Genomic DNA, 25925 nt, shown 5'->3' on the forward strand with positions numbered 1-25925 from the left:
CTAGCCCGAGAGGCCGCGCAGCGACTGCGACCGCGCGCGGCTGCGCACGCCCTCAAGCCCGCCCCTTCCGGCCGACTCTTGCGGGGCGTGGCGGTGCTGGTAAGATGGCGGCGCCCGAGAAAATGGTGATTCCGGAGAAACTAAGGTGAGCTGGGTTGGGGGAGATGAGCTGACAACAAAAGGGGACGGAGCGGACCGAGGCTGGGATGAAGGATATGCAGGCAGGAAGGCAAGGGGAGCTGGGCGAAGCAGATGAGCCACCGCGGCAGCTCGATCCCTTCCCTGGGCGCGCCCCGGACTGTCCGCGGGCATCTGTAGGCTCAGGGAGGCGAGGAGGGGTACAGGTGATGGGATGGAGAAGGCCTGCCGTCTGCGCATGGGATGGCGAGGTGATGGTAAAAGCATGCTCTGTAATTAAAACACGGGAAGCAAGGTTTCACTTTCGAGCACCCAAACGAGTTCTTGTCACTGGGCGCGGAGGAGCGGGGAGGCTCAGGCAGCGTTGCAGGTGCGGCCACTGACGCTGGAGTGTGTTTGTGTCTTGTTTTTCCAGCCACAAAAAGTACAGGGCCACCCTGAAGAAGGAGAAACGAAAGAAACGTCGGCAGGAACTCGCTCGACTGAGAGACTCAGGTAATGGACTCATCCTGTTTTCTGTGTATGAAACTGCTCCCACGACTCCCGTCCTAACTTGAGGCCCCAGTGTCAGAAGGAAGCCAAGGACCGTATCCGAAAAAGAATTGCTGTGGCCACGGCCTCTCAAAAAGTTGTGTTAGACCCATGTCAGAAACAATGTTAACGTACTCGGGGGGGAGGGGGGAAGTCACGGTGAATCATCACCCACTGATTACGTGTTAAGTATTTATGAAGTATCTAATATTACAGGTGCAGGCATTACGAATTACAGCAGCTAGCACAGCCTTTGCACATAGTAAGTATTCGGTGAATATTTTTCTTTGTAAACCAGCAGGAGTCGAGGGTTTTAGACACTTTGCAAGTTTTTCTTAAACTTCACTAACATGAGAGACCCCTTGTTGACATTATTTAAATATATATGCATAAAATTAGTTGTGAAACGTACTTGACTTATAAAGCAATATACTTACAAATCACAAAACCAAGTGAAATTATACAATTATACATCCAGTAAAATTCATATCTACCTTTTTTTTTTTTTTTTTTGGCTGCAAGTCGTGAAATGTGGGGTCTTAGTTCCCTGACCAGGATTGAACCAGCGTCCCCTGCAGTGGAAGCTCAGAGTCTTAACCACTGGACCGCCAGGGAAGTCCCCATATCTACATTAATGTAATGTTAGGGATGATGGGAAATAGATGCTCACAACGTGAATATGGTACTGAGTGGAGTTTGGAATGCCACTACTACTGTTGCCCTGTGGTTATTTATCACTTTTTTTCCTATTAAAATACTGTGGAACCTTCATCTGTACTGGTGGTGGTGTCATTTGGCCTTCATGGCAGAATCTAACATTTGTATATTAAACCTACCTGTTTAATGAACTTAGTTGTAAAGTTGTATAGTGTAGTTATAAATGCAGGTGGAAGCACTGAAATCACGCAGGAATACTGAGTTATAATGGTTACCATCCACATTAGCCAGAATATGCCTGTTAAATTATCCTAGACAATTCTTGAAGTCCACAGACTCAAGGAACCAGGATTCTCAGGCCTTGAGAAAATAGCCATGGAGGTTTTACTTACCATTGGAGTTACCCTGTAACTGTTTCAGCAGCAATACTTGGGATATTTAGAATGGAAGGGGCAGTGCGTTGCCCTGCAGCCTGTATTAGCACCTCTTTTTTATTCGTTCAAAACTGGCCCACTAGAGGCAGGATAAAGCATCAGGGATAAAAGGAAAAACAGGTTAGGTCGGCGTTATTGATGCCCTTAGTGATTCCCCACCCTCCTTAAAGTTTTCAGCTTCCTTACTTTGTTAACCTGTTTTCTTGTAACATGCCCCCACTTTTTAAAAGTCTTCGTTTTCTTTACATATTTTAAATCCAACATATTTCATTGATTTTTTATTCCCCTTTAACTTTGTAAAGTGCATTTGGAGTGAGCCTCTGTGAATAGGCAGGTGGATGTGTCCTTTGGCAGTTTAGTCAATTGAAGGATGCAGCTCACTGGTCTGCTCGTGATTATATATGGCTAATGGCAGATCCAAGACTAAGCGCTTGTCTCTGGATGGCTGCTCCTGCTTTGGCCTACTCCAACTCACAGTTCTTTACTTAGTGGTGCTTCATGAATACTGTGGTCTACCAAATACTGCTGTGGGTTGTAGCACATGTTGGATGGGCAAACATTACCCAGAAGGCTAGAATATAGAAATATTCTGTAAGAATTGCTATAAGAGTGAGTTGGCAAGTGATTGGTAGAAATTTCTGGAGTATCAACCTCTCTATTACAGGTAGCCTCTTTAGCCCCCAGTTCTACTTGAAATAATCTGAAACGAGCTGCATTATCAGAAATTAAGGTAACATGAAGGATAAAAAGCAAGTTGCAAAATTGTAGCATGATTCCATATACAGTTACACGTATAATACAATTAGATACACACTTGACCCTTAAACAACATGGGTTTTGAACTGCGCAGGTCCACTTATATGTGGATTTTTTTCAATAGTAAATACTATTGTACTACATGGTCTGCAGTTGGTTGAATTCAAGGATGCAGAACCACAGATACAGAGGAACCATGGATGTGGAGAGCCGACTCTAAGTTATACATGGATTTTCAACTGTGTGGAGGGCCAGTGCCCATTAACCACTGCATTGTTCAAGGGTCAGCTGTATTGTGATTATCTAGGACTGGGTGAGCCTTTGGTTAGACCTATACTTAATATATGTGACAGACATATATCTTTTTCCTTTTAGCCTGAGATCTTCTGTTATATTTCCTTAAGATCACTTCAGTTTTCCTCCTTTTTTTTCCTCAAATTTAAATTCTGAGTAGAAGAGGATATAAATTTTTATTATATTAAAACTTATTTTCCCATGTTTTTATTTTGAAAATGTTCCATTGTACAGAAAGTTGAAAAAATGGTTCAATAAACATCCATGAACCCTTCGCCTAGATTTGTCAATTGTTAACATTTTGCCTTACTTTCTCTCTCTATATAGATAGATAGATACATATGTACAAATTTTTTCTGAACCCTTTGCATATCAGTTGCATATACATACCCCTTACCCCTAAATACTTCAGCCTGCATCTCTTAAGAATAAGGACCATAATACTAAACAAATAAAGGAACATTAATTCAGTAATATGATATACAGGCCATATTTAAACTTTCCCAATTCAAGTTTGATTATTTTGAAAAGCTCAAGCCAGTAGTCTTGTGGAATGCCCTGCATTCTAGATTAGTCTGTCTTCTCCTGATTAGCTTCAGGTTACACTCTATAGCAAAATACTACAAAGCTGATGCTGTATAGCTCTCGTTGCATACATCAGGGGGCCTCTCATGTCAAGTTGTTCCACTCCTAATGATGCAAAGTGTGGTCTAAGTGTTGCCAATCAGATGGCTCCATTGTAAAAGATGTTTCTGCCTTTGTAATTAGTACTCATCTGAGGGCTGATATTTTGAGATAGTGTAAATAAATATCCTCTTCCCAAATAAATATCCTCTTCTTACAGTGGGGTGCAGAAGTGAGGACTTTTCTACTTAAGTCTTTCTACATTTTTCAGTTGCCATTCTTCTATACAGGTGGATGTTCCCTCCCACACCTCACCATCTTTGGGGGTATCACTGTGGAACCATCAATAAATTTTTTAAGTTTAATGTGTTATCTACTACCATTATTGTTCTTTTCAATGTTCACATTGTTCCAATTTGGGCGATTGGGGCCCTTTATTATTAGAAAGTTTTAAAAACAGGTTTGTACCATAATTGTAAAGATGAAAAATTGTATATAATTTTTTTCCTGAATTATAGACCAAGGTTTTGTAATATACAGATAGTATACTAAAACATTTACATTCCTTCAGGACTCTCACAGAAGGAGGAGGAGGAGGAGACAGCAGCGGATGCTTTTATTGAAGAACAACGACGAGAAGAAGAGAGGCTGTTGGAGAGAGAGAGGTCAGCACTGATTGAAGCGCTTCCTGCGAACCCAGTTATTTTACTTGAATATCCTAAGTCTTCACTAACTAGGACGGGTCTTCTTTATACAATCTTATACAAAATAGGTCTTATAAAATACCCTGGATAAACTGTTTAAACCGCTAGCTGATGGGCTGAAAAAAGATATTGTCTTTAAAAAAAAAAAAAAAGTATTATTCACTCTTTTTGCTCATTGGTAAATGTTTTTGAAAAAAAATCCAAATAATTAAGAAGTGTAAACAGTGAAAGGGCTTCAATAAACTCAACACACCAAAGATAGCCCCAATAAGAAGGTAAGAAAGAAACTGTAGATGTACTGTGTATGTATATTTCTATCATGGGATGATATTTATACATATTTTTCTATAAATTGCTTTTTTCGCTATATAGGACATTTATTTCAGTGTTGGTGCAGAGATCTAATTCAACCATTTCAATAGCAACACAGTATCCATTGTATGACTGGCATAATTTATTTGCTGTTCATAATTTATAGTTCTCTACTGATGGACATTCAGGTTATTTACTATTAAATAACATTCACTTACCATGTACTATTAATTTATTCTTATTTACTATTAATTTATTATTATTTTACATTCAGGCTTTTTACTATTATAAAAAAGTTGCAGTGAGTATCCATGATTATAAATCCATGGTACTTGTCCTATTATTTCCTTAGGAAAATGCCTAGAGGAGAAGTACATGTAAAAGGTAGGTGGGCAGGTAGAAAGGGCATCCAGATTGCAGTTTGCAGCCTTTCCAAGAGTGAATCAAGGTGCCCATCTCTCCGCACCTTCACTCACACTAGGCATTATCAATTCTTAAAACTCCTTTAGTGAAAAGTTATATTTCATTGTTTCAAATGTACATTTAAAAAAATTTTTTTATTATAGTTGATTTACAATGTTGCATTAGTTTCTGCTGTACAGCAAAGTGTATCAGTTATACATATACATATATCCACTCTTTTTTAGATTATTTTCCCATATAGGCCATTACAGAGTATTGAGCAGAGTTCAAATGTACACTTCTTAATTAGTAGGGTTGAGTATCTTTTTATATATTATCTATTTGTAGCTTGCTTAGGTCTTGCACCTTTCTCTTTTGGGATTCATTTTTTTTAAAGTTTGTTGTGTAAGCAATGTTATTACTTGATTAGGGATATTAATCCTTTATCTGTCATGTGTGTGATGTATATTTTTCTCATTTGTCATCAGTCCTAAGTTGGCTTATGGTGTTACTCACATAATTTGATCTCCATGTCGTCCATTTCATCATGATATCTGGCCTTGATGTCTGACTTCAAAAGGCCGCCCCCATCCCAAGATGACAAAAATATTCTGCTCTTTTTCTCTTTTGGTATTTTTCAGGGGGTAGTTTATTTTTTTTCCCCCAAGTGGTACACAATAATATGAATCTGCTTAATGCTACTCGACTGTACACTTAAATGGTTAAAATGGTAAATTTTATGGTATGTATACTTTGCCACAATAAAAAATAAATAAATAATTTTTTAAAGGAGAAAAAACTTTATAGATCCTGTCTACCTATTTAGTGTGTTCACTGGAAATGTTGCTTCTTTTCTTGTAATTAATTCCTGTTACCCACCTAAGCACATAAATAGGTGGAAATATCAAAATGCTGGAAAAAAAAAAAAAAAAAGTAGTAATGATTGGGAACAGGGAGTTGGATTCAGCCAGATCTGCATTGCAGTCCTGACCCTGCTACTTACTAGCTGTGTTCAAGTTGCTTAATCTCTCTAAGCTTCAATTTCCTCGCCTTAAATATGGGCATAAACAGGGACTTCCCTGGTGGTATAGTGGTTAGGACTCCACGCTTCCACTGCAGGGGGCACAGGTTTGATCCCTGGTTGGAGAACTAAGATCTCCCATGCTGCATGATGCAGCCAAAAAAAAAAAAAAAAATCAATCATAGTACCTACAGCATAGAATTGGGGAGATTAAATGAGATTAATGAGGTGGTAAGTGTATAGCGCTTAACGTAGTGTGAGCAGATAGGAGGTGCTGTAATATCTCTGGTTGTTCTTACTACTAGAGATTTCTGTAATGATAAAGATGATATGTATAGCATGAAATAGGGAAGTCATTTTTTTGGCTTTCCCATTTACTTAGATGCTTCTTTTAAATCACATACACGTGTCTTTGTGTTCCCTTGATTTTTGTTTATTCCTATACGAGTTGCATAATACTTTATTGTTGAAAAGCAGGAAAATTATTTGAAAATACTGAATGGCTTTATGTACTACTTAAAAGCAGGTGTATAGTGTCAAAGGTAAACAGAGCCGGACATTAGTTAAAGTGCAGGAACAGACTTTATTCAGTAACTCCTGACAGTAGGGGAAGACCTGAGCTCCATTCTGGTTTGTGCAGAGGCGATCTGGGCATTTAAAAGGGAGAATGAGGAAAGTGAACAGTACCAGGAGTTGGTCCCTGTGAAGGTGACCAGGAAGCTGTGTTCATTAGTGGGCAGTTAGGGAAGTTAGGGCTTTATCCTCCCACAGAGACTGGGAGCCAGAGGCCTCATCCTTCTTAATGACTGCATTTCCCAGGAATGGCTCTCAGGCCCTTGAGAGAGACCCTTATGAGCTGTAAGAGACACATATTCATAATTACGAGCCCTTTTGAGTAATGCTCCAGGAGAGGGAAGGCAGAGGCCTATTATCAGGTGTTGGCTAGAGCAAACAGTCCATTTTCTAGGCAGCATTGAGTTTTCTCAGGCAGGCATTTTAATGTGTCTTGGGGGGTGGGAGGTGATGGGGTCATCCTAGGGACACAGCCTTATGCTGCTAAAAGCCATGCTAGAGTTTGCTCAAGTGTCTTAGTGCAGGGGGTTGACAGAGTTATGTGCTCAAGAGTTCTAGAGTTCTCAGTATTATATCCAAGTTATTAAGTTTTGAAGTTTGTAACATTTTACTTTTTTGTGGTCTTAAATATATATACACTTTGGTTCAGTTTATTTACAATGAATATCTTCCTCAAACGATTCATGAATCAGAGTTCCGCACACTGAAGCATCTACATGTACTCTATGACATACACAGGAACGTTGACATATGCAACGTGCCAGTCTCTACTGTGGCTAAAAGATGGGTTCCTAGAATCTGTAGTTGGAAATGGAATACTTTTTCCCATCAAGTATTTGAAATTGTGGTTGGGTCCCCAGACTAGACATAAAACCTTATTTAACTCCTAATGTCCCTGAAGTAATATAGAACAATTTCTCATATTTCATTTTCCTTTTACAAATTCAGTGGGAAAATGCAGTCTAGGTTTTAAACACTTAATCGGCTAATAAACTTTTGAAATATAACCCATCTTTAAGTTGGAAACTTGTGGTATTGGATATCTGAGACACCATTTTAAGATAAGATCACTCTTTATAATTGGTCATTTCTAAAAATAAACTAGACACCCACTAATCTGTTTTTGTAACTCCTTGTCATCTTTTCTTAAAACCTGTAGCTTTCTTTATTTTAAGGACACGATCACGATGTAGTTCTATTTTTCTTCTCTCAGCAGTTAGGTGCTTGGGGCAAACCACAGGAGTCTCTCAACTGTAAAGAGTAGCAGTCCAAGGGTTTACAGCAGGAGATGCCAGGTTTTTATCGTGCTGCAGTCCTGCGATGGGCACTTTCAAAATGCATAGAACAGGAAGGGTAATACTTTCTGAATGTGAAAAGCTGGATGTTACTCACTTTATTGGCACCTACACATCACTGTGGTCAACCTAAAGGGAAAGCTAGAGTGTCATTGTTTTGTGTAAAGATGTTACAGATAGGAAACGTAGATGTAGTGATTTTATGCTGTCACCCTCTAGGAGGCTAGTTGCTAAAATGTAGTGCTTTTCCAATATCACTACTCATCTCCTGATCCTCTTACCCCCACTTAACTGCTTTCTAGAAAATATCTTTCATGATACTTTCATCATTCCCAAAATGTCATTTGCTATCATATACGTGTGTGGATGTATTTGTAGATTAGTGCCCATTCCTTTTATTTGATCACATCGTTACATCAATAGGCAAAAATTACATGAGGAGTGGTTGCTGCGGGAACAGAAGGCGCAAGAAGAATTCAGAATAAAGAAGGAAAAGGAAGAGGCAGCTAGAAAACGGCAGGAAGAACAAGAGGTATGGTATTAATCAGATAACCAGTTAACCAAAACGACTCTCATTGAGTTACATACCTTGAACTTTAAAAATCCGGATATTATCCATTTTACCAGTGTTAAAGTTTTTCATTTATTTGCCCCATGTGTGAAATGTTGTAAAAAAGCGAGTCTGAAAAAAAATTAACTTTCTTCTTTCTTTTTTCATCTGTAAAGAGAAAGTTAAAGGAAGAATGGGAAGAACAGCAGAGAAAAGAGAGAGAAGAGGAGCAGCAGAAGCTACAGGAGAAGAAAGAAAGAGAGGTGATTCCCGTCACAGGAGGATGAACGCACTGCGTATCCTCTTAGTGAGCGGATGGGGCGGGTGATGGGCTTGAAGGGTAAGCTATAGGCATGTCAGGTTGGGACTTGGTTTTTTCTTTAGAAAGAGTCATGTTTTTAGTTTGGATATACACTAGCGTTTCCTTATGATGCTCTTCTTTGGGTGGGTGCTGTGGCAGACGCCTTAAATGAAGGTTTTTCTTCAACTCTGCCTATCTTACTCTCTATACCAGGGATTGGCCAACTTTTTCTGTAAAGAGCCAGAGTAAACATTTTAGGCTTTATGGTCTGTATGGTCTTTGTTGAAAACGTCCAACTCGGCCAGTGTCCCGTGAAAGCAGCCATAGGTAACACGAAAATGAAGGGTGTGGCCATGTTCTAGTAAAACCTTATTGTTTTATTGATTAAAAACAGGCAGCTGGCCCCTGCCTTACACTTTGTACCACTCTAGAGCAAATGGTGTTCTTCGGAGGTTTTGTTGTATATGGGTTGACTGACTTAGAGAATACTATTTTGTATAGTTTCCACCTTTGTTTGATTCATAAGAGACTTCACTGCTTTGGACGTGTCAGCAAGAACTAATAGGTTGAAAGAAATCAGAAACTCAAATATTGAGGGATGAGGAAATATTTTTTGTTATTAAATCTTGACTTCCTTTCTAACTTGTGCTATAAAGGCAATTGTAGCTAACCTATAGTTGCTCACACACAAAAAAAGAATCTATAAGGTATATGTATATATCTTCTGTATCTTCCAGGATTGTTTTTAAAGATTGCTTTGGTCTATTTTGCTGCTGCTCCTTAACAGTGTATTTATTTAAAGATATCACAGCTCATCTTTCCTTGACTGATTCATCAGGATGTATCTTTTCTGTGATAATGCTATGTTTGAATAGCATAAAACTGGGTAATCACCAGATCATGGGGAAAAATGCATTTGTTTACATCCTGGTCATGATGGGATAGAAGCAACCTTTGTTTCTTTTGTCTCAGGTCATCAGTTAATTCCAGTGCAAATTTTAAACACCCTTATTTGAGTACTGCTTTCCAGATGAGGCAAGATCATGCTAAGTTTTTAGGGGGCAGGAAAATTGTTTGGAGCTTGTCATTTTTTTAATAGAGAGTAATAAATTCCCATTTTAACAGTGGAATGTTCTTCAATTGAGGTCTTTCTGGCACCAGATAAAAGCTAACGCTTTTGTTTGAAAGGAAGTCTGGTGAGACATTAAGGAGAAGTGGGTAAAATGAAGTCGATTCTAAGCATATATAAAGGGATCTGCATTCTGTGTTTCTCCTGTGAGCTAGATGCTTCTCTGGGGGTTGGAGATAGGGCAGCGAAAAAGATCTGTACTCATTGAGTTCGGTTTCTAGATGGCGGAACTGAATATAAGCAAGCAAAAAAGATCATTTTAAGTGCTCTAAGGTAATGTTAAGTGGTATAAAGGAATAAAGCATTAGAAAAAAAAAAAGAAAGAAAGCAGAATGTCATGTGACAGAGTGATTGGGGTAGGAAAGTACTTCTTTCGATTGCCTGTCAAGGAAGACTTCTCCAAGGAGGAGCCGATGTGTGAGCTGACGCCTGAATGCAGAGATCTCAGAGAGAAGGGCTCCAGGCAGAGGGGGGGAGGCCCTGAGCGTGCAGCTGAAAGGAGGTCAGGGTGCCTGAATCCTAGAGACCAAAGGAAAGAGCGGCAGGGGTGGGGAGGAAGTCAGGAGGGTAGGCAGGGTCATTCATGTACGGCCTCCTGGGTGGGAAGGAGGAGTTTGGATTTTACCTAAAGTGTCATGGGAAGCCATTAAAGGGTTTTTAATCAGGGAGTGACTTCATCTAGTTTATATCTTTACCTTTAACGGATCATTCTAACTTTTGTATATAGAATGGGGGGTGGGGGTGGGGAGTGGTGACCAAGGAGGCAAGAGTGGATATATGGTGACCAGTTAGAAGGCTGCTGTTCCAGACAGGACGTGATGGTGGTTTGGATGTCAGTAGTGCTTAATACAGAGAAGTACAGAGATTTGGGGTGAGTCGCGGCACAGTCAGCGGAACTCTAGCTGGTAGGCTGAATGGACGGGGAAGGGAATTCAAGTCATACTTTCAGCTTTTTAGTTTGAGCAGGTGGTCAGATGGCAACACCATTTACTGAGATGGGGCATTTAGATGGGCGAGGGGTAGGGAAGAGTAAGGTTCGTTTTGAGCACGTTAAGTTACTGCGGACCCTTACGTGGCCAGGAAGAGTTAATCAAGTAAGCAGCTAGACATATGAGTCTTCTATGTAATGCTTTAAGGAGCTAGGGAAGAGAAGTCTGTCGAACATAATTTAAAACTTATTTAAATGCCAAGGAGGTCAAAATTTACTGGCATATTGCAGGACTGACTTTGCCTTATCGGAAAGTTTGAGATTTTTCATCAATCCCAGTTGCTGCTGTTCATGTCATAATGTAGCGTCTGTTAAATGTCTGTGATGTTTCAGCTAGCATTGTCTTTTATGATATTCACTAATACCTCATCTTAAAAACTAGAATGTGGAATATATGTTCAAATCTACTAAATACTATTACTGAAATTATTAGAAGACTGTGTTTTGCAATGTGTGCTGTTGAATGAAGATTCTCAGCTATATGTCTTTTGAAAGCTTTTCAGAAGATCTGTGCTGCAGAAAGCAAATTAGAACCTGAAGCCTTTTGTGTGCATAAGTTTTTTTAAAATTGTGACACATGAGATTCTTAACCAGAGAAACCAGATGTGACTTACCTGACTTTGAGGTTTTCATTAGTCCTATGTTTGCACCATTTGTAGGAAGCTGTGCAGAAGATGCTGGAGCAGGCTGAAAATGAGGTATTTTCAAAACCTTTCATTAAGAATTTGAGACCGATGAACATTTCTTTAAAAACAATACTTCCAATAATGTTAATTTCGTGGTAAGCTACTTAGATCCTGTCTGAATGTGGGAATCACCCGTGTGGCTCTGTGCTTTGTACAGCAGCAACAACAAAATTGAACTGATGAACAAAAGCAAAGATCACCCTGGTGGACTGGACTTGTTTATAGTCCTTAAAGTGTGTGTAACCAGCATCACACACTCTCACGCCCTGATGGATGGTTTAACTTGATTCACAGTAACTTAGATTGCTCTCACGGGGTGGTTCGCTAAGAAGTCCTTCGACCCTTTTCAGAATGGATGGACAGAAGGGAAACCTTGGTGACTGCTCCTGGTAGCCATAGTGATGCCTGATGATGGGCAGTGACTGGGAGCCAGGAGAGACATATAGCCCCTGTCTCACGACAGTTGTTTGTAGAGTCTAGATTGTGTGATACAACTTGAATGTGTATATTCTTACATGAATCTGTTTTTATTTTTGACCAAAATATTTGAATACCTTTTAAACATTTACTTCTTCATGGATTTTTAACACCAAGTAAAGTCATGGTTATTTTTAACAGTTGGAAAATGGCACCACATGGCAAAACCCAGAACCACCCATGGAATTGAGAATAATGGAAAAAGATCGAGCCAATTGTCCATTCTACAGTAAAACAGGAGCTTGCAGATTCGGAGACAGGTAACCAGTTTTGCTTTATTGTGTCAGAGTTAAGTGACTCAAAATGTTGAGGTTTTTGAGTTGGCACGGGCTGGAGTTTGAAATGTTCACAGTCAGGCGTCTGCTGCATTCTTGCTGCTGCTCCAGTTCCCCCAGCTGAGCATCCCCTGCTCCCTCCACACCCCATACCTCTTCTCTGGGTGGGCTTAGTCCAGTTCTCTGGCAGGGCTTCCTTTGCATTCCTCCCACAGCTATCTGAAGACCTTTTGCTTTTATTTTCTTCCTGCACTTGTATTAGTCCACATGGGACAACTGGGATGGGGAGATAATCTATTTCAAAAGACTGGAGCAGTCTGGCTTTATTTTTTGAATGGCAAACACTGTACACAAAAGAGGCTTTAAAAACTGGCATGCCCAAAGGGATATCTGTGAAAGACAGGATCCGAGTGAGTAGAGGAAAATTCTAATGCGCGTTCTCAGTCTGCTCTGATTCAGGAACAGACACCAGGTTCAACATCTGGCTTTAGCGGCTGTCAAGGTGGGAAAGTTACTTAAGCCCTCTGTGCCTTAGTTCCCTCACCTGTAAAATGGGGATTAAAAGCAGTACCCCTCTTCTAAGGCGGTTGTGAGTGAATGCAGGGAAAGCAGGGAGAACATGGCAGGCCCATGGCGAGTTCTGAGTGTTTGCTCGTATTTTCATTTTGTTACTGTTGCCCTTATTCTCTGAGACGCTCTGTTTCCCTCCCTCTTTTGGATCAATGATTTTAAAACAAGACATTCATGTGGAAAACTAAGTGTTGATGTTTTCATTCATTTAGCAAATATTTAAATACCAACTGTATGCCAGGCAATGGTGAGTTTTATAATTTGGCTTGTTTATGAATGAACAGCTTAAAGTAGATAAATAATTCATAATGGTGAATAAATCCATCTGAGGCAAAATCTAATTATTACTTTTCATTCTGCAGAAGAAAAGATCTAATTATATCTTAGTGTCCTATTCATCATAAAAAGGGATATGAATAGGCAAATTCATATGTATTTAATGAGAAACTGTATGTTGTCTCTCATGTTTATTTTATTCATAAAATTATCCATGCTGTTTTATTTCCTTCTTTGAAAATATGATCCTTCTCTAGCTTTCTCTTTCTTTTTTAATTTAAGCCCTCACATCATTTTACATTTTTTAAGAACAGTGGTTCTCAACCCTGGATGCACACTAGAATCATTTAGAAAGCTTGAAAAAAATTATGTCCTACCTCAAATTGAGTAAATCAGAGTTTCTGAGACTTGGGCACCCGAATTTTTGAAATGTGCTCAGGTGTTTCTGATGTGCCCAGGATTGAGAGTCACTAATGTAGGACTTGTGACTCCTCTTATATTTTATAGCTGGGATTGTATATGCCCAGAATATCTGTGAAAGGATTCACAGGATCCGGTCAATAGTGGAAGTCTCCTCTTGAGGAACTGGGAACTAAGGAGGGGAGAAAGACTCTATCCCCCTTCGTATCCTTAGAAATGTTTCCCAAATGTATGTTTGATTTCATCAAAATAGTAATAATTGATTGATGTAAAACATCCCCCACCAAAGAAAAAATGTACAGTGAATTACCTTTGAAAGACAGTTGAGACTCAACGTGAGTTCACCTTTGCATTGGCGGGGGTGGGGTAGGGGTGGGGGATTGAACCAAATTGTATGTAAGGTTTCCCAGCTGCAGGAGTCCTCAATTATGATATGTCTCTAACATTTCCCTAAATGTGAAGACTTGTGGTCATCGGATTCTGGAGTCTTCTGTTGGGCATAAGTGAGAGAAGGGGAGATGTCCTAAGTGGTTCCAGGAAATCGGTTGACAGTACTTATTTGTGAAAAGGGGAATGGACTGTCAGGCTCTCAAAACCCATCCCTGAGAGCCGTTTCAAGGAAATACTGACGGTGGTCAGATTAGTTTGTGAACCTTTCTTAATATATTCACAGGCATGCGAAATTTCACCATCACAACTATCAAAAAAAAAGTATGAGAGCGATTTGGGTATTTGCATGATTCAAGTGATCAGTTGTGAAATAAGATTCCATGAAACCAGCAGTTACAAAATCCAGCACCATCCCTTCAAACAAAGATACTGCTCCCCTTTCACAGAGAGCCCCAGTGACTTGCTCCAGATCATACAACTGTTCTTTTCTGTTAAGGTCTGTCACATCATCAAGCACTCCCATAAGCTAAGCATTTCTTTGGTTGCTTTGTTTTTGTAATTAGTACGAGTTTGATTCTAGAACCTTTCTGCACTTGGAGTCACAGCTTTGAGGGGAGTTCAATTTTTTTTTTTTTTTGGTCCTAAAAGAACATAATCACTGATGAAAAGTAAAATTTATTAATCAGAGTAGTTATTTATACCTCACTTGTTTCCAGAAGTGACTTAAAGAGGGCTCACAGGGCTTCCCTGGTGGCACAGTGGTTAAGAATCCGCCTGCCAATGCAGGGGACACGGGTTAGATCCCTGGCCTGGGAAGGTCCCACATGCCGCGGAGCAACTAAGCCCGTGCGCCACAACTACTGAGCCTGAGCTCTAGAGCCCACGAGGCACAACTACTGAGCCCACGTGCCACAATTACTGAGGCCACGTGCCACAACTACTGAAGCCTGCACGCCTAGAGCCCGTGCTCCGCAACAAGAGAAGCCACCGCAATGAGAAGCCAGCGCACCGCAACGAAGAGTAGCCCCCGCTCACCGCAACAAGAGAAAGCCCGCACACAGCAACGAAGAACCAGCACAGCCAAAAATAAATAAATAAATAAATTTATAAAAAATAAAGAAGGCTCACAATCTACTACACTAAGTTTAATAAAATAAAAGAAATTGAAAGCAAGGAAAGGAGAAGAAAGTGAGTTATTGTGAACATACAATACATTTGGCTTTGGAGTTGTATCCATCCCAGGCAGAAATGAGCTATGTAGTTCTTACCAAAAAGGAAATGAGTGGGATCTCTGGAAAGACAAAGATTTTCCAGGCATCAGAGTGTAAATGTTCCTCCCATGGAATACTGTATAAAGACATTGAGTAGGAAGGTGGGCAGTAACTTTGATAGATGGTTTATTAACAGTTGCATATGTAATTTTCATGAGAATATTTCTCACAAAGACCTTCGGTAAATAATCACAGCCTACCTTTAGCATGTAGCTTGATTCGGTAAGGACAAAGGTAGTGGGTGCCTGGAGTGCTCCCCTGAAAAAAGAAAAAGAGGCATAGTCAGTTAGCTCTACCTGAGGGGGCATTTGGAGACCCATGCCATTTATTGGCTGTCCATGTCCAACTACATGATTTTGTGGCAGTCTTACTGGATTCAAGGATCTGAGTAAATAGCATGGCCTAAACCAGGAGTCCCCAAACATGGCTAACCTTCAGGACCGGGTGGGGAGTTACTCTGAAAACATGGGTTCCCCACTCTTTGAGGTCTGAACAGATGGTCTAGGGGAGGACCTGAGAAATCTCAGTTCTTCCCAGGTGATTCTGAGAATCACATGGGTTTGGTACCACAACTTTAGACTGCCTTCCCGAATATCTCTTGTCTTACCTGACTTTTCAGTAGAACCTGTAGGGCTGGCCTTAAATACACTCAGATTATATGGACTATCTCTAGGCCAAGTGGGATTTTTCCCTAGATGGGGACTTTGGCACTGTTCCAAAACTCACAAATGTTCATTTGACATCCTGGGTAGTAGAGCCAAGTTCATTCAGATATGATAATCCCATGAGAATTTTAACCTTGTTAAATTGGTTTCTCCTTTAATTCTGTATGTGCTTCATACTTGTAAAATTCTGGTTCTGCTAACACTGCCAACCAGGTTGAATCCTCGTTCTTTTTTCTGTGGGTATTTGTCCTTGGGAAGATGGATCTCATTACAGGGTCTCTGACTGAATAATCTAGGAGGGTCCTTTGAAAAATAGAAAATTTCACTTTAATGAACACAGATTGCACATTTCTGAGCTGGGCATGGTGTATGCGGGGCATTCTGTGTGCATTGTCTCACTAGGTGTACAGATGTATGTTACAGACAATGGAAAGTGAGCATGAGTTAAACATTTATTCATTTCAGGGCCATTGTTTTTTTCTAACACCTGCCTTGTTTTTCAACTTTTTTTCTTCCAAAGTTCTGGGGATTTTTTTCTAAAATTTTTGTTTTAACTAATTTTTAAACTAGAAATTTAATCAGGAAAATTTTGACGATTTGGAATCTTAAGCTGCATTTTTTCCCTTCATTTTACTTGAGGAGAAGGAAGTAAATAAGAAAGTAAACTCATATAAAAGATTTTTTAAAAAAATTACTCAGTTACAACCCGGTCCAGTTTAAGCTATGAAAAGAAAATTGTTCTTCACAACGGTTAACCTCCTTCATTAAAGACAAATTCCTTACATTTAGCACATCATATAACACACAGGCAGTAGACTGTCGATTAGCTCGGATCTCTGGGATCTTCTCTCCCCGGCCATGTGACCTGGGTACGTGTGCTTCTCTAGGCCTCACTTTCTTTCTTTCAAAGTGGAGAAAATACTAGCCCTGGCTGTCCTAACAGGTTGCAAGGATCAGAAAAAGAATATAAAAATGCCATGAAAACTATGAAATGCGTTCCATTTAGCTGAAACTCTCAGAATACCCTGTTCTCTAAGTGTCGGGTTTGTTGGCGATTGTATGGAACCAGGATTGCACTGTTCTCACCTTGTCCGGAGTCCCATGCTCGGTGTCTGTGCGCCTTTCATCACGGTCCGTCATGCCCACGCATCTCCTCTTTCCCTGTGCTTCCACATGTGTAAGGCTTCCTGAACTTCAGTAAAAGGCAGCTGAATGGCATCTGAACTTGGAAATAATTCCCGACCTTACATTTTAATGAGACCCAATATATTGGTCAGTTTTAGAACAGTTTTGTTTTTTTTTTTAAATGCTGGATACTATTTTTTTAATAAATTTATTTATTTTATTTATTTTTTTATTTTTGGCTGCGTTGGGTCTTTGTTGCTGCGCGCGGGCCTTCTCTAGTAGCGGCGAGCGGGGGCTACTCTTCGTTGCGGTGCACGGGCTTCTCATTGCGGTAGCTTCTCTTGTTGCGGAGCTCAGGCTCTTGGCGTGCGGGCTTCAGTAGTTGTGGCACGTGGGCTCAGTAGTTGTGGCTTGCGGGCTCTAGAGCGCAGGCTCAGTAGTTGTGGTGCACGGGTGTAGTTGCTCCACGGCATGTGGGATCTTCCCAGACCAGGGCTCGAACCCATGTCCCCTGCATTGGCAGGTGGATTCTTAACCACTGCACCACCAGCGAAGCCCTTAGAACAGTTTTAAGTGTTGAAATTTAAAGTCTGAATGGGGTTTATCATCTTACAGTTCAGTTGAAACAGCTAAGTTGCTTCAGTCTTTATCTCACAGTTTAAAGCAAGCCTTTTATGTGTAATTTCTCACCATTGGAATGCTGAAGTTTTTCCTTCATACGCAGGTGTTCACGTAAACACAATTTCCCGGCATCGAGTCCCACCCTTCTTATTAAAAGCATGTTTACGACATTTGGAATGGAGCAGTGCAGAAGGGACGACTATGACCCCGACGCAAGTCTGGAGTACAGCGAAGAGGAAACCTACCAGCAGTTCCTGGACTTCTATGACGACGTGCTCCCCGAGTTCAAGAACGTGGGGAAAGTGATACAGTTCAAGGTGGGCACATGCAGTGCGCGTGGAGGACGGGACTAGTTCGCCTCCCTCTGAAGCACCGGATGGGATGGGAAAGCGAGGGCACAGGCTCTCCGCCTGGGTGGGACGTGTGCTATGGTGCAGGGCCTGGCGTCATGTTGGAAGGAAATGTTAATTCTTTTCTCTCCCTCTCCATCCACCTCATTGCCAATACGGTAGAGGTACTACTTGAAATCTTAAACAGGTACTAGCATGACATTTCCTGGGTTCTGAGGTTTTGATGGGAAAAGATATTTCATCCATTCAGTACCTTTATGGTCCCATTCTTTTGCAGCCTGTGAATTCTCTGCATAAGTTCCTCTGCAGATGGGTATCCAAGCGTTCACTTAGGGGCTGCGTATGATGCGGAATGCCCTCCCTCCCGTGGTCGGTCTCCCCTAGAGCCATGGAGAGCAGAGTGTGACAATCCTCTACTTACTCCACCTACCGAGGTGGTTGATTTGTTGTTACTGTATTGTGTTGATGGTGCCTGCTTGCAGCTTCCACCCAAGGTGCATGTTCTTTCTTCTGGAGCTACCCAAGAACATAAATTGATTCCTTTTCCTTTTTTATTTTTACTTTGTTTTTATTCACTGGATACTCTCAACACTGAACATAGTGTTCCCAGAGTCATGGTTTGTGATGCAGCATAGGGGGTAAAAGAAGTGCTCAGATTACAGAGTTATTTTAAAACATTCCTTAAAGCAAGCGTGAAGTCAGGTGTAATGGCTGCTGCTCCTGGGCCCAGTGGTCAAATCGTAACACGGTGAAGCCTCCTGCTGTCTGCGATTTGATCAGATCCGAACCTGAATGATTTTGTTATGTTAGGATGGGGGAAATGGCCTATAATTTGGAAAGAGATAGGAATTAAGCTGTGAGTTTTTTCTGCTAGTTGGAAATGACAGTGGAAAGTTGGAACAGCCAAGAAACAGAGTAACTGCGGCCCTCGTGAAATTCAAGGCTATCCTTCTTTCTACTGATTTCAAGATTTTAAAAAATTCTTTCAAAATTTCTCTTTCCCCTTTACCTTTTCTTCCTGTTGCATGCACTTTCCCGTCTTCACAGTACTTCTAAGTGCCTGGCCACAGACGACTCGGTGCCACGTGAGAGGCACCGCTGAGGAGCTGGTGTGGTGACTAGCCGTGGGCTCTTTGCCTCTTTGTGCCTTTTCCTCATCCCGAAAGGGCGAGGACTGGACTACATCAGTGTTTTCCCTCGTGGGGTCCCTACATCACACTGCTTCCGGGAAGTTAGTGCTGGAGCTGCTTTCAGCACCTCAGGCTGCTTAATGGAAATCACCCCCATTATCTGCGACAGGCCGTACCTACTAACCATGGGTTTTTTTTTTTCCTTTTGTTGAGAATTCTGTCAGCCAGGCTCATGCTAATCACATTGGCAGTTATAAATGGAAAGCTGTTTAATAAATTTTTAGTAGAAAAATTTCCAAAACATCAAATTCATCATGGAAAATTAATACCGGGTCTTTGGGAACCATGGGCTTAAATGATCTCTAAGGGCCCTGGTGCGGCTGACGTGGCCTCCTGAGGCCTTTCAGTCTTCCTTCTCTCTCTCTCTCGCTCTCTCTTTTTTTTTTTTTTTTAAAGATTTCGAGAGGCATGTGGGATCTTAGCTCCCCGACTCCCTGACCAGGGATCAAACCCGCACCCCCTGCATAGGAAGGTGGAAGGCGAAGTCTTAACCACTGGCCCACCAGGGAAGTCCCCAGTCTTCCTTCTTTTTTTTTTTTTTTTAATAAATTTATCTATTTATTTATTTTATTTTTGGCTGCGTTGGCCTTTGTTGCTGCGCACAGGCTTTCTCTAGTTGCAGTGAGCGGGGGCTACTCTTCGTTGCGGTGCGTGGGCTTCTTGTAGCAGTGGCTTCTCTTGTTGCGGAGCACGGGCTCTAGGTGCGCGGGCTCAGTAGTTGTGGCTCGTGGGCTCTAGAGCACAGGCTCAGTAGTTGTGGCGCACGGGCTTAGTTGCTCCACGGCATGTGGGATCTTCCTGGACCAGGGCTCGAACCCATGTCCCCTGCCTTGGCAGGCGGATTCTTAACCACTGCACCACTAGGGAAACCCCCCCCCCCCCAGTCTTCCTTCTAAGGATGGTGTCAGTCAGTACTGTCAGTCAGTACACATCCTGCCTCTCTTGGGATGCTCTAATAAAAATACCCTGCAACTAAGTTGTAAAATTATATTGATAGATTCATTTTGAAAAGAAATGCTAAACATTAGTATGAATATTTGAGGACCTTTTTATACCGTTATGTAAAACGAAATCAGATTTGTCATTTTTTAAGACAAATGGTCAATGTTCAACCTCACTACTAATGGGAACAGTGCATATTAAAATGAGATGTTATTCATACCCATCGGGAAAAAAATTATGAATTCTAATATCAAGCATGGGCGAGGTTGTGTAAATTAGTAAAACCACTTTAGAGAGCAGTTTGTCAGTACCTAGTGAGGTTGAAAGTACATGGAACCTACAAATCAGCATACTACTTCCGGTCATGCACACTAGACAAAGTCCTACTGCCCAGAGACGCATTCAGGCATGCTGACTGCATCGCTGTTTGTTGATGAAAAATTGGAAGCACCTTGGATATGCATCATTAGAGGAGTGGATAAATAAATTTGATAATTTGATATAGCCAGTATTCAGTAGTTTAAAATGAGTCATTAAGTTTACATGATTACATCTTGAAAAAAGGATGTGAAATAAATATTATTTATATAAAATTTAAAAATGTACAAAGCCATACTGTATATTGTTTATCAATATATATACGTGCTTCTTAGCATATATGTACATAAATATGTGTATACCCATATGTACATAACAGAGATACACTTCTTTGTATGTCTATACATAATATATGTATATATTTTATGGCACACATGTAATATATGTGTATATGCCTGTCTGTGTGTATGTATGGCTGTGGGTATTGTGTCTGTGTAGATAGGGGTGTGTGTGTGTGTGTGTGTGCATGTTTGGAATGTGAAGGATACACCCAACCTCAGGATAGTGTTCACCTATGCGATGGAGGAGGGAGAAGAATAGGATGGAAAGGCTTCAACTGGGTCTTTCATGTTTTATGTATTTAAACATTCTCAGTCAAAAATGGAAAATGTTAGTGTTAAATCTGGGTGGTGTATATAGGGGCTGATTTCTAGTCTCTGTATTTTTTTTCTTTTTTTAAAATAGTCTCTGTATCTTTATGCACGTGTGAAACATTTCATATCTTTGGACAAAAAAGAATCAGGATCAACAGGGATCAGGTATTTGGGGCCTGCAACACTACTATCTGCTGAAGTATGCCTTAAATAGACGTGAGAGTGGGGTAGTATCTTAATTTTGGAATCTTTGATTGATAACAACTTTTGGTAATGTTGGCCTGGACAAAAAATGCATTTGATGACTGGAGGGCTTCTTTTCCTTAGGTTTTTGTCTTGTTGTTGTTTTTTTTTTGTTTTTTTTTTAATTTATTTATTTATGGCTGTGTTGGGTCTTCGTTTCTCTGCGAGGGCTTTCTCTACTTGCGGCAAGTGGGGGCCACTCTTCATCGCGGTGCGCGGGCCTCTCACTATCGCGGCCTCTCTTGTTGCGGAGCACAGGCTCCAGATGCGCAGGCTCAGTAGTTGTGGCTCACGGGCCTAGTTGCTCCGCGGCATGTGGGATCTTCCCAGACCAGGGCTCGAACCCGTGTCCCCTGCATTGGCAGGCAGACTCTCAACCACTGCGCCACCAGGGAAGCCCTGTTTGTTTTTTAATGATGCAATTCTTCATTGCTCCTTAGGTCAGCTGCAACTTGGAACCTCATCTGAGGGGCAATGTGTATGTTCAATATCAATCGTAAGTATTCTGAACATAAACATCTTCACGTTTGTCACAATATAGTGTTGTGATTACATTGACATCTGGGATTTTTCCACTGAATACATAGCTTTCATATGCATGGTATTTTTAAAAATGTAAATATTAAGAGCTGACCTAGAAATATGGAAGGGATTAGAAAATTATACATTTGTATTTCATTCTTCGTATACTTAGAGAGTTTTTAATTTTTTGCAATATAGTTAATTTTTTACTTATATAATTTTAAAATTAAAACACAAACTGAAAAGGGGTAACTAGAATAGAGAACCCCAAATAAAAGCCCCAAATACTTTCGGTGCGCACTTGGCCGCTAAGAGAGCAAGCAGTTAGTGTGTTGTTTCTGCTCCTCTTGCTGTTTGCCTGTGCCGCCATGGCTAATGGGATAAATTAACCATTGTATTGCATAATAGGAAGGACAGCGATCTGAGCTGAGAAGGAACAGGCACTGACAATGGAAAACACTTCTGCATTTTTAATGGTCCAATCTTTTGGTTTAAGAAGCTTTGACTCAAGTCGATTTCCTTGCATCAAAACCTCTGGGAGGGTTAGTAAAAAAAAACTAAAAAACAAAAGGGTTCCTGAATAAATTGTGAGCTTCAGGACCTTGAATGCTGTAATGAGGACTCCCTAGGTAGCACAAAAGCAGAGAACTAGGTGGTCCTACAGTAAACAAATACAAGGGTTAATTAACAATAGGGTTAATTTGCATATTAGAAAGTTACTCTAAAGTGCATCCTTTAATTTGTGGTTTAAAGGGAAGAAGAATGCCAAGCAGCCCTTTCTCTGTTTAATGGACGGTGGTACGCAGGACGACAGCTTCAGTGCGAATTCTGCCCAGTGACCCGATGGAAAATGGCAATTTGTGGTAAAATACAACATGACTTTTTTCCCCACTGTTCCACTGTCATATAAAGGGATAGTCTTAGGAAAAAAACCAACCTTTTAAAGGTGTGAAGCACAGCTTTTGCCTCACCTGGTAGATGAGCAGAGATCATTATATAAAGTACATCACATTTTAGACCTGTAACCGACCTTGTGGGTCACTTTATGGATGAGGTGACTGGGGTCACAACGTATAGGTGACAAAGTCGGTGCTCGAAGTCCTGGGCTCTGCAGGAAGCCTGAGAAGTTGTGTCTATGAGGGACACCGTCTCCTGATTGCAGTCTCAGAAGTGTTTTCTATTCATTGGCTCCTCACTTGAGCTGGGTTTTTTTCCCATCTTTATCCCTAATGAACCTTCTGTCATCTTTGCCACCTAAAACATTACCTATGACACTTCCTGCCTTATTGAAATACAAGCTTTTGTGTCATAAAGATTGATTATAGCTGTAGAACCTGGTCAGGGCACATTCAGTCAGGCTGACTCATCAGGCAGTGGCTGCCAAATCAGGAAATGAGTCAGTCCTTTGAGTAGCTGGCAATTTTGAAGGGCTCGTTCTGTTTTGATTTCTGTCAGATGGGCTTCGCTGAACCATTTCTTGTTGAAGTGCTCCGGGAGCTACGAGAGGAGCTGCCCGTGGCTTAGGGGACCACTTCCCTTACCCTTTGCTTTGCTTTGCTTTGCTTTGCTTTGCTTTGCTTTGCTTTGCTTTGCTTTGCTTTATACTCACCTGCTTAAAACCTCTTATTTCAAAATCTATAATTTATAAAGTCTGAATCTTTGGCAACCCGGTCTTAATGGATGCTCTCACTTAAAAACCATTTATTTGAAGGGAGAAAAAAAAGGAATTTAGAATTCCTTGCTTTGGCAAACCAGAAGAACCATTATGCCTGATTTAAAGACTGGGGTGCTGAAAGAGATGGGTCTGTTTTCTCCATTTCAGTGAGGCGCTTCTGAGTGTGACTTTGACTCCCCCAAAGCAGGAGACTATTTATTTCACTTGTTATTTTTTAAATAACAGCTTTATTTTTCCTAGTAACTAATGAGCATTTTGTCGTGTCCTTATTATTGGATTATTGGCCACACTGTATATCATCTTTGGACAGATGTCTGTTCAGATGCTTTGCCCATTTTTCATTAGGTTATATGTCTTATTGAGTTGTAAGAGTTCTTGATATATTCTACAGACAGGTCCCTTATCGCAGATATGATTTGCAAATATTTTCTCTCATTATGTGGGTTATCTTTTCACGCTGATGTTGTCCTTTGAAGCACAAAATTTTTTAATTTTGAGGAAGTCCAATTTTTCAATTTTTTTCTTTTTTTGCTTGTGCTTTTGGTGCCATATCTAAGAATCCATTGCTTAGCCCATGTCACGAAGATTTACTTGCATGTTTTCCTCAAAGAGTTTTATAGTTTCATAGCTTACGTTTAGGACTCTGATCCATGTTGACTGACTTTTTGTATATAGTGTGTGGTATGGAGGTATTTCACTTTTAACTCTTTTACATATTTAGGGAATTTACCGCTTTTAAAAAAGTTTGAAAATCCCCAAAAGATCTCTAAATTGTTCAAGTAGATTTCACCTTTGACAAAAATCTTCCATGTTAAAAGCACCTGGTAAATTTAAAGCATTAGGCCAGTGTTTATCATCTTCTTGAAGTATAAGAAAATACAGGATCTTTTACTTATAATAGGTTCTTTCTTTTGGTCAGTGCTTTGGTCCTCCCACCACCGTGCCCTCAAAGCATGTTGCCAGGGGGACTCCCAGGGCTGGTTCTTCAGTGTTAATTAGGGATCTACATTGTCAGTCAGCAGGATGGTAAAACCCTAGAAAAAATAATGTGGTCGCCATTGGTTCGGTTGCACTCCACACCATAATCCAGTAGGGGAACGGGGCATTCTGGTTAATTAAAAGTTCTGATCTGTTACTTTTCACAGTGCCCTTTGTTAGAGCATTGAATATTTTTGAAATTCGGGGAACCCAAACTATGACATCAATGTACGTAAGGAGAAAATAGTCCTATCACAAGCGAACATCAGAAATGTACCTTCTGAAAAGGATGAAATGCCAGCAGTAAATGCCGTTTCCTCACTGTGCCGCTGCAGGTTTATTTGAAATACAGCAGTGTCCAAGAGGGAAACACTGCAACTTTCTTCACGTGTTCAGAAATCCCAACAATGAATTTTGGGAAGCGAATCGAGACATGTACCTGTCTCCGGATCGGACTGGCTCCTGCTTCAGTAAGAACTCAGAGAGGAGGGAGCGGCTGGGCCGCCACGACGACTACTACAGTAGGCCGCGGAGGAGGAGGAGCCCCGGGCCGGCCCACTCCTACAAGAGGAACGGGGAGGCCGAGAGGAGGAGGAGGAGGAGCCACGGGGGCAAGAAATCTCACAAGCACACGTCCAAAAGCCGGGAGAGGCACAGTTCCCGAAGCAGAGGAAGGAAAAGGGGCCGCAGCCGTGGCCGGGGCAGCCGCAGCCGCCGGAGCCGCAGCCGGAGCTCCTCCAGGTCCAGGAGCCGCGGCAGGAGGACGTCAGGGAGCCGAGACTGAACTCTGCAGAGTCCCAAATCCAAATAAACTTACCATGTCCTTCAGTGATTGTACACCTTGTTTGTTATGGCGGCTGCGTAGTTAGATAGAGGGCTCTCAGCTCACGTGGGTTAGCAAGTCTGGCAAAAGCCTATGTAGCCTGGAACCCTATTTAAAAATACTTTTATTCTCTGGTAATCACAGTGTGCTTACTATAGAAAACCTAGAAAACATAAAATGTATACAACACATTATTTATAATCCTGACCCTTAAAGATAACCAATTAACACTGGAGCATTGCTTTAAGTCTTTTTTTCTCTTATGGGAGTATGGGTGTGTACACATTTTTTTTACACAAAGATAACATATATCACTGCAGTTGAATATGCTTTTTTTCACACCAAACATTGTCCTATTTCATCAAGCCCTAGTGTTACTGTTATTTTTACTCACTGCATAGTGTGGATCTATCAATTTACTCAACAGTATCCCTATTGTTGGATTTTTAAGTTATTTTAAGTTTTGCACTATTAAAGAATCCTGTGCTATAAACAGTCCTGTGGTGGATTTCCTTAAATACTTTCATACATTACTGGTCATTTCCCTAGGATAAATTACATCAAGAAATATGAATACAGAAGTCTTTCCAGATTGCCCTCCATAAAGACTACAAAAAAATTTACCGTCAACAATAAATTTTGCTGTTCCTGCACCAAATTACTGTAACCTTTGCCGGTTTGGTAAATTTTATGTGTTTATTCATCTCTGTACATATTGGCTAAGCCAAACACTTTTTTCTGTATTT

At 40.9% G+C, this 25925-nt stretch overlaps 1 protein-coding gene across 1 annotated transcript; it reads left to right on the forward strand.

Moving 5' to 3' along the window:
• Positions 1 to 83: 83 nt before the first annotated feature.
• ZRSR2 (zinc finger CCCH-type, RNA binding motif and serine/arginine rich 2) lies at positions 84 to 25410 on the forward strand. The gene is made up of 11 exons (XM_061178388.1): positions 84 to 145; positions 554 to 633; positions 4006 to 4099; positions 8165 to 8273; positions 8468 to 8554; positions 11369 to 11407; positions 12014 to 12132; positions 17589 to 17802; positions 21622 to 21677; positions 22457 to 22566; positions 24692 to 25410. Exons 1-11 carry the CDS (start codon positions 105 to 107, stop codon positions 25138 to 25140), a joined length of 1398 nt encoding a protein of 465 aa, XP_061034371.1. The 5' UTR covers positions 84 to 104; the 3' UTR covers positions 25141 to 25410.
• The last annotated feature ends 515 nt before the right edge of the window (positions 25411 to 25925 follow it).

This window comes from Eubalaena glacialis, chromosome X (assembly GCF_028564815.1).
Source record: "Eubalaena glacialis isolate mEubGla1 chromosome X, mEubGla1.1.hap2.+ XY, whole genome shotgun sequence".
NCBI lineage: Eukaryota > Metazoa > Chordata > Mammalia > Artiodactyla > Balaenidae > Eubalaena > Eubalaena glacialis.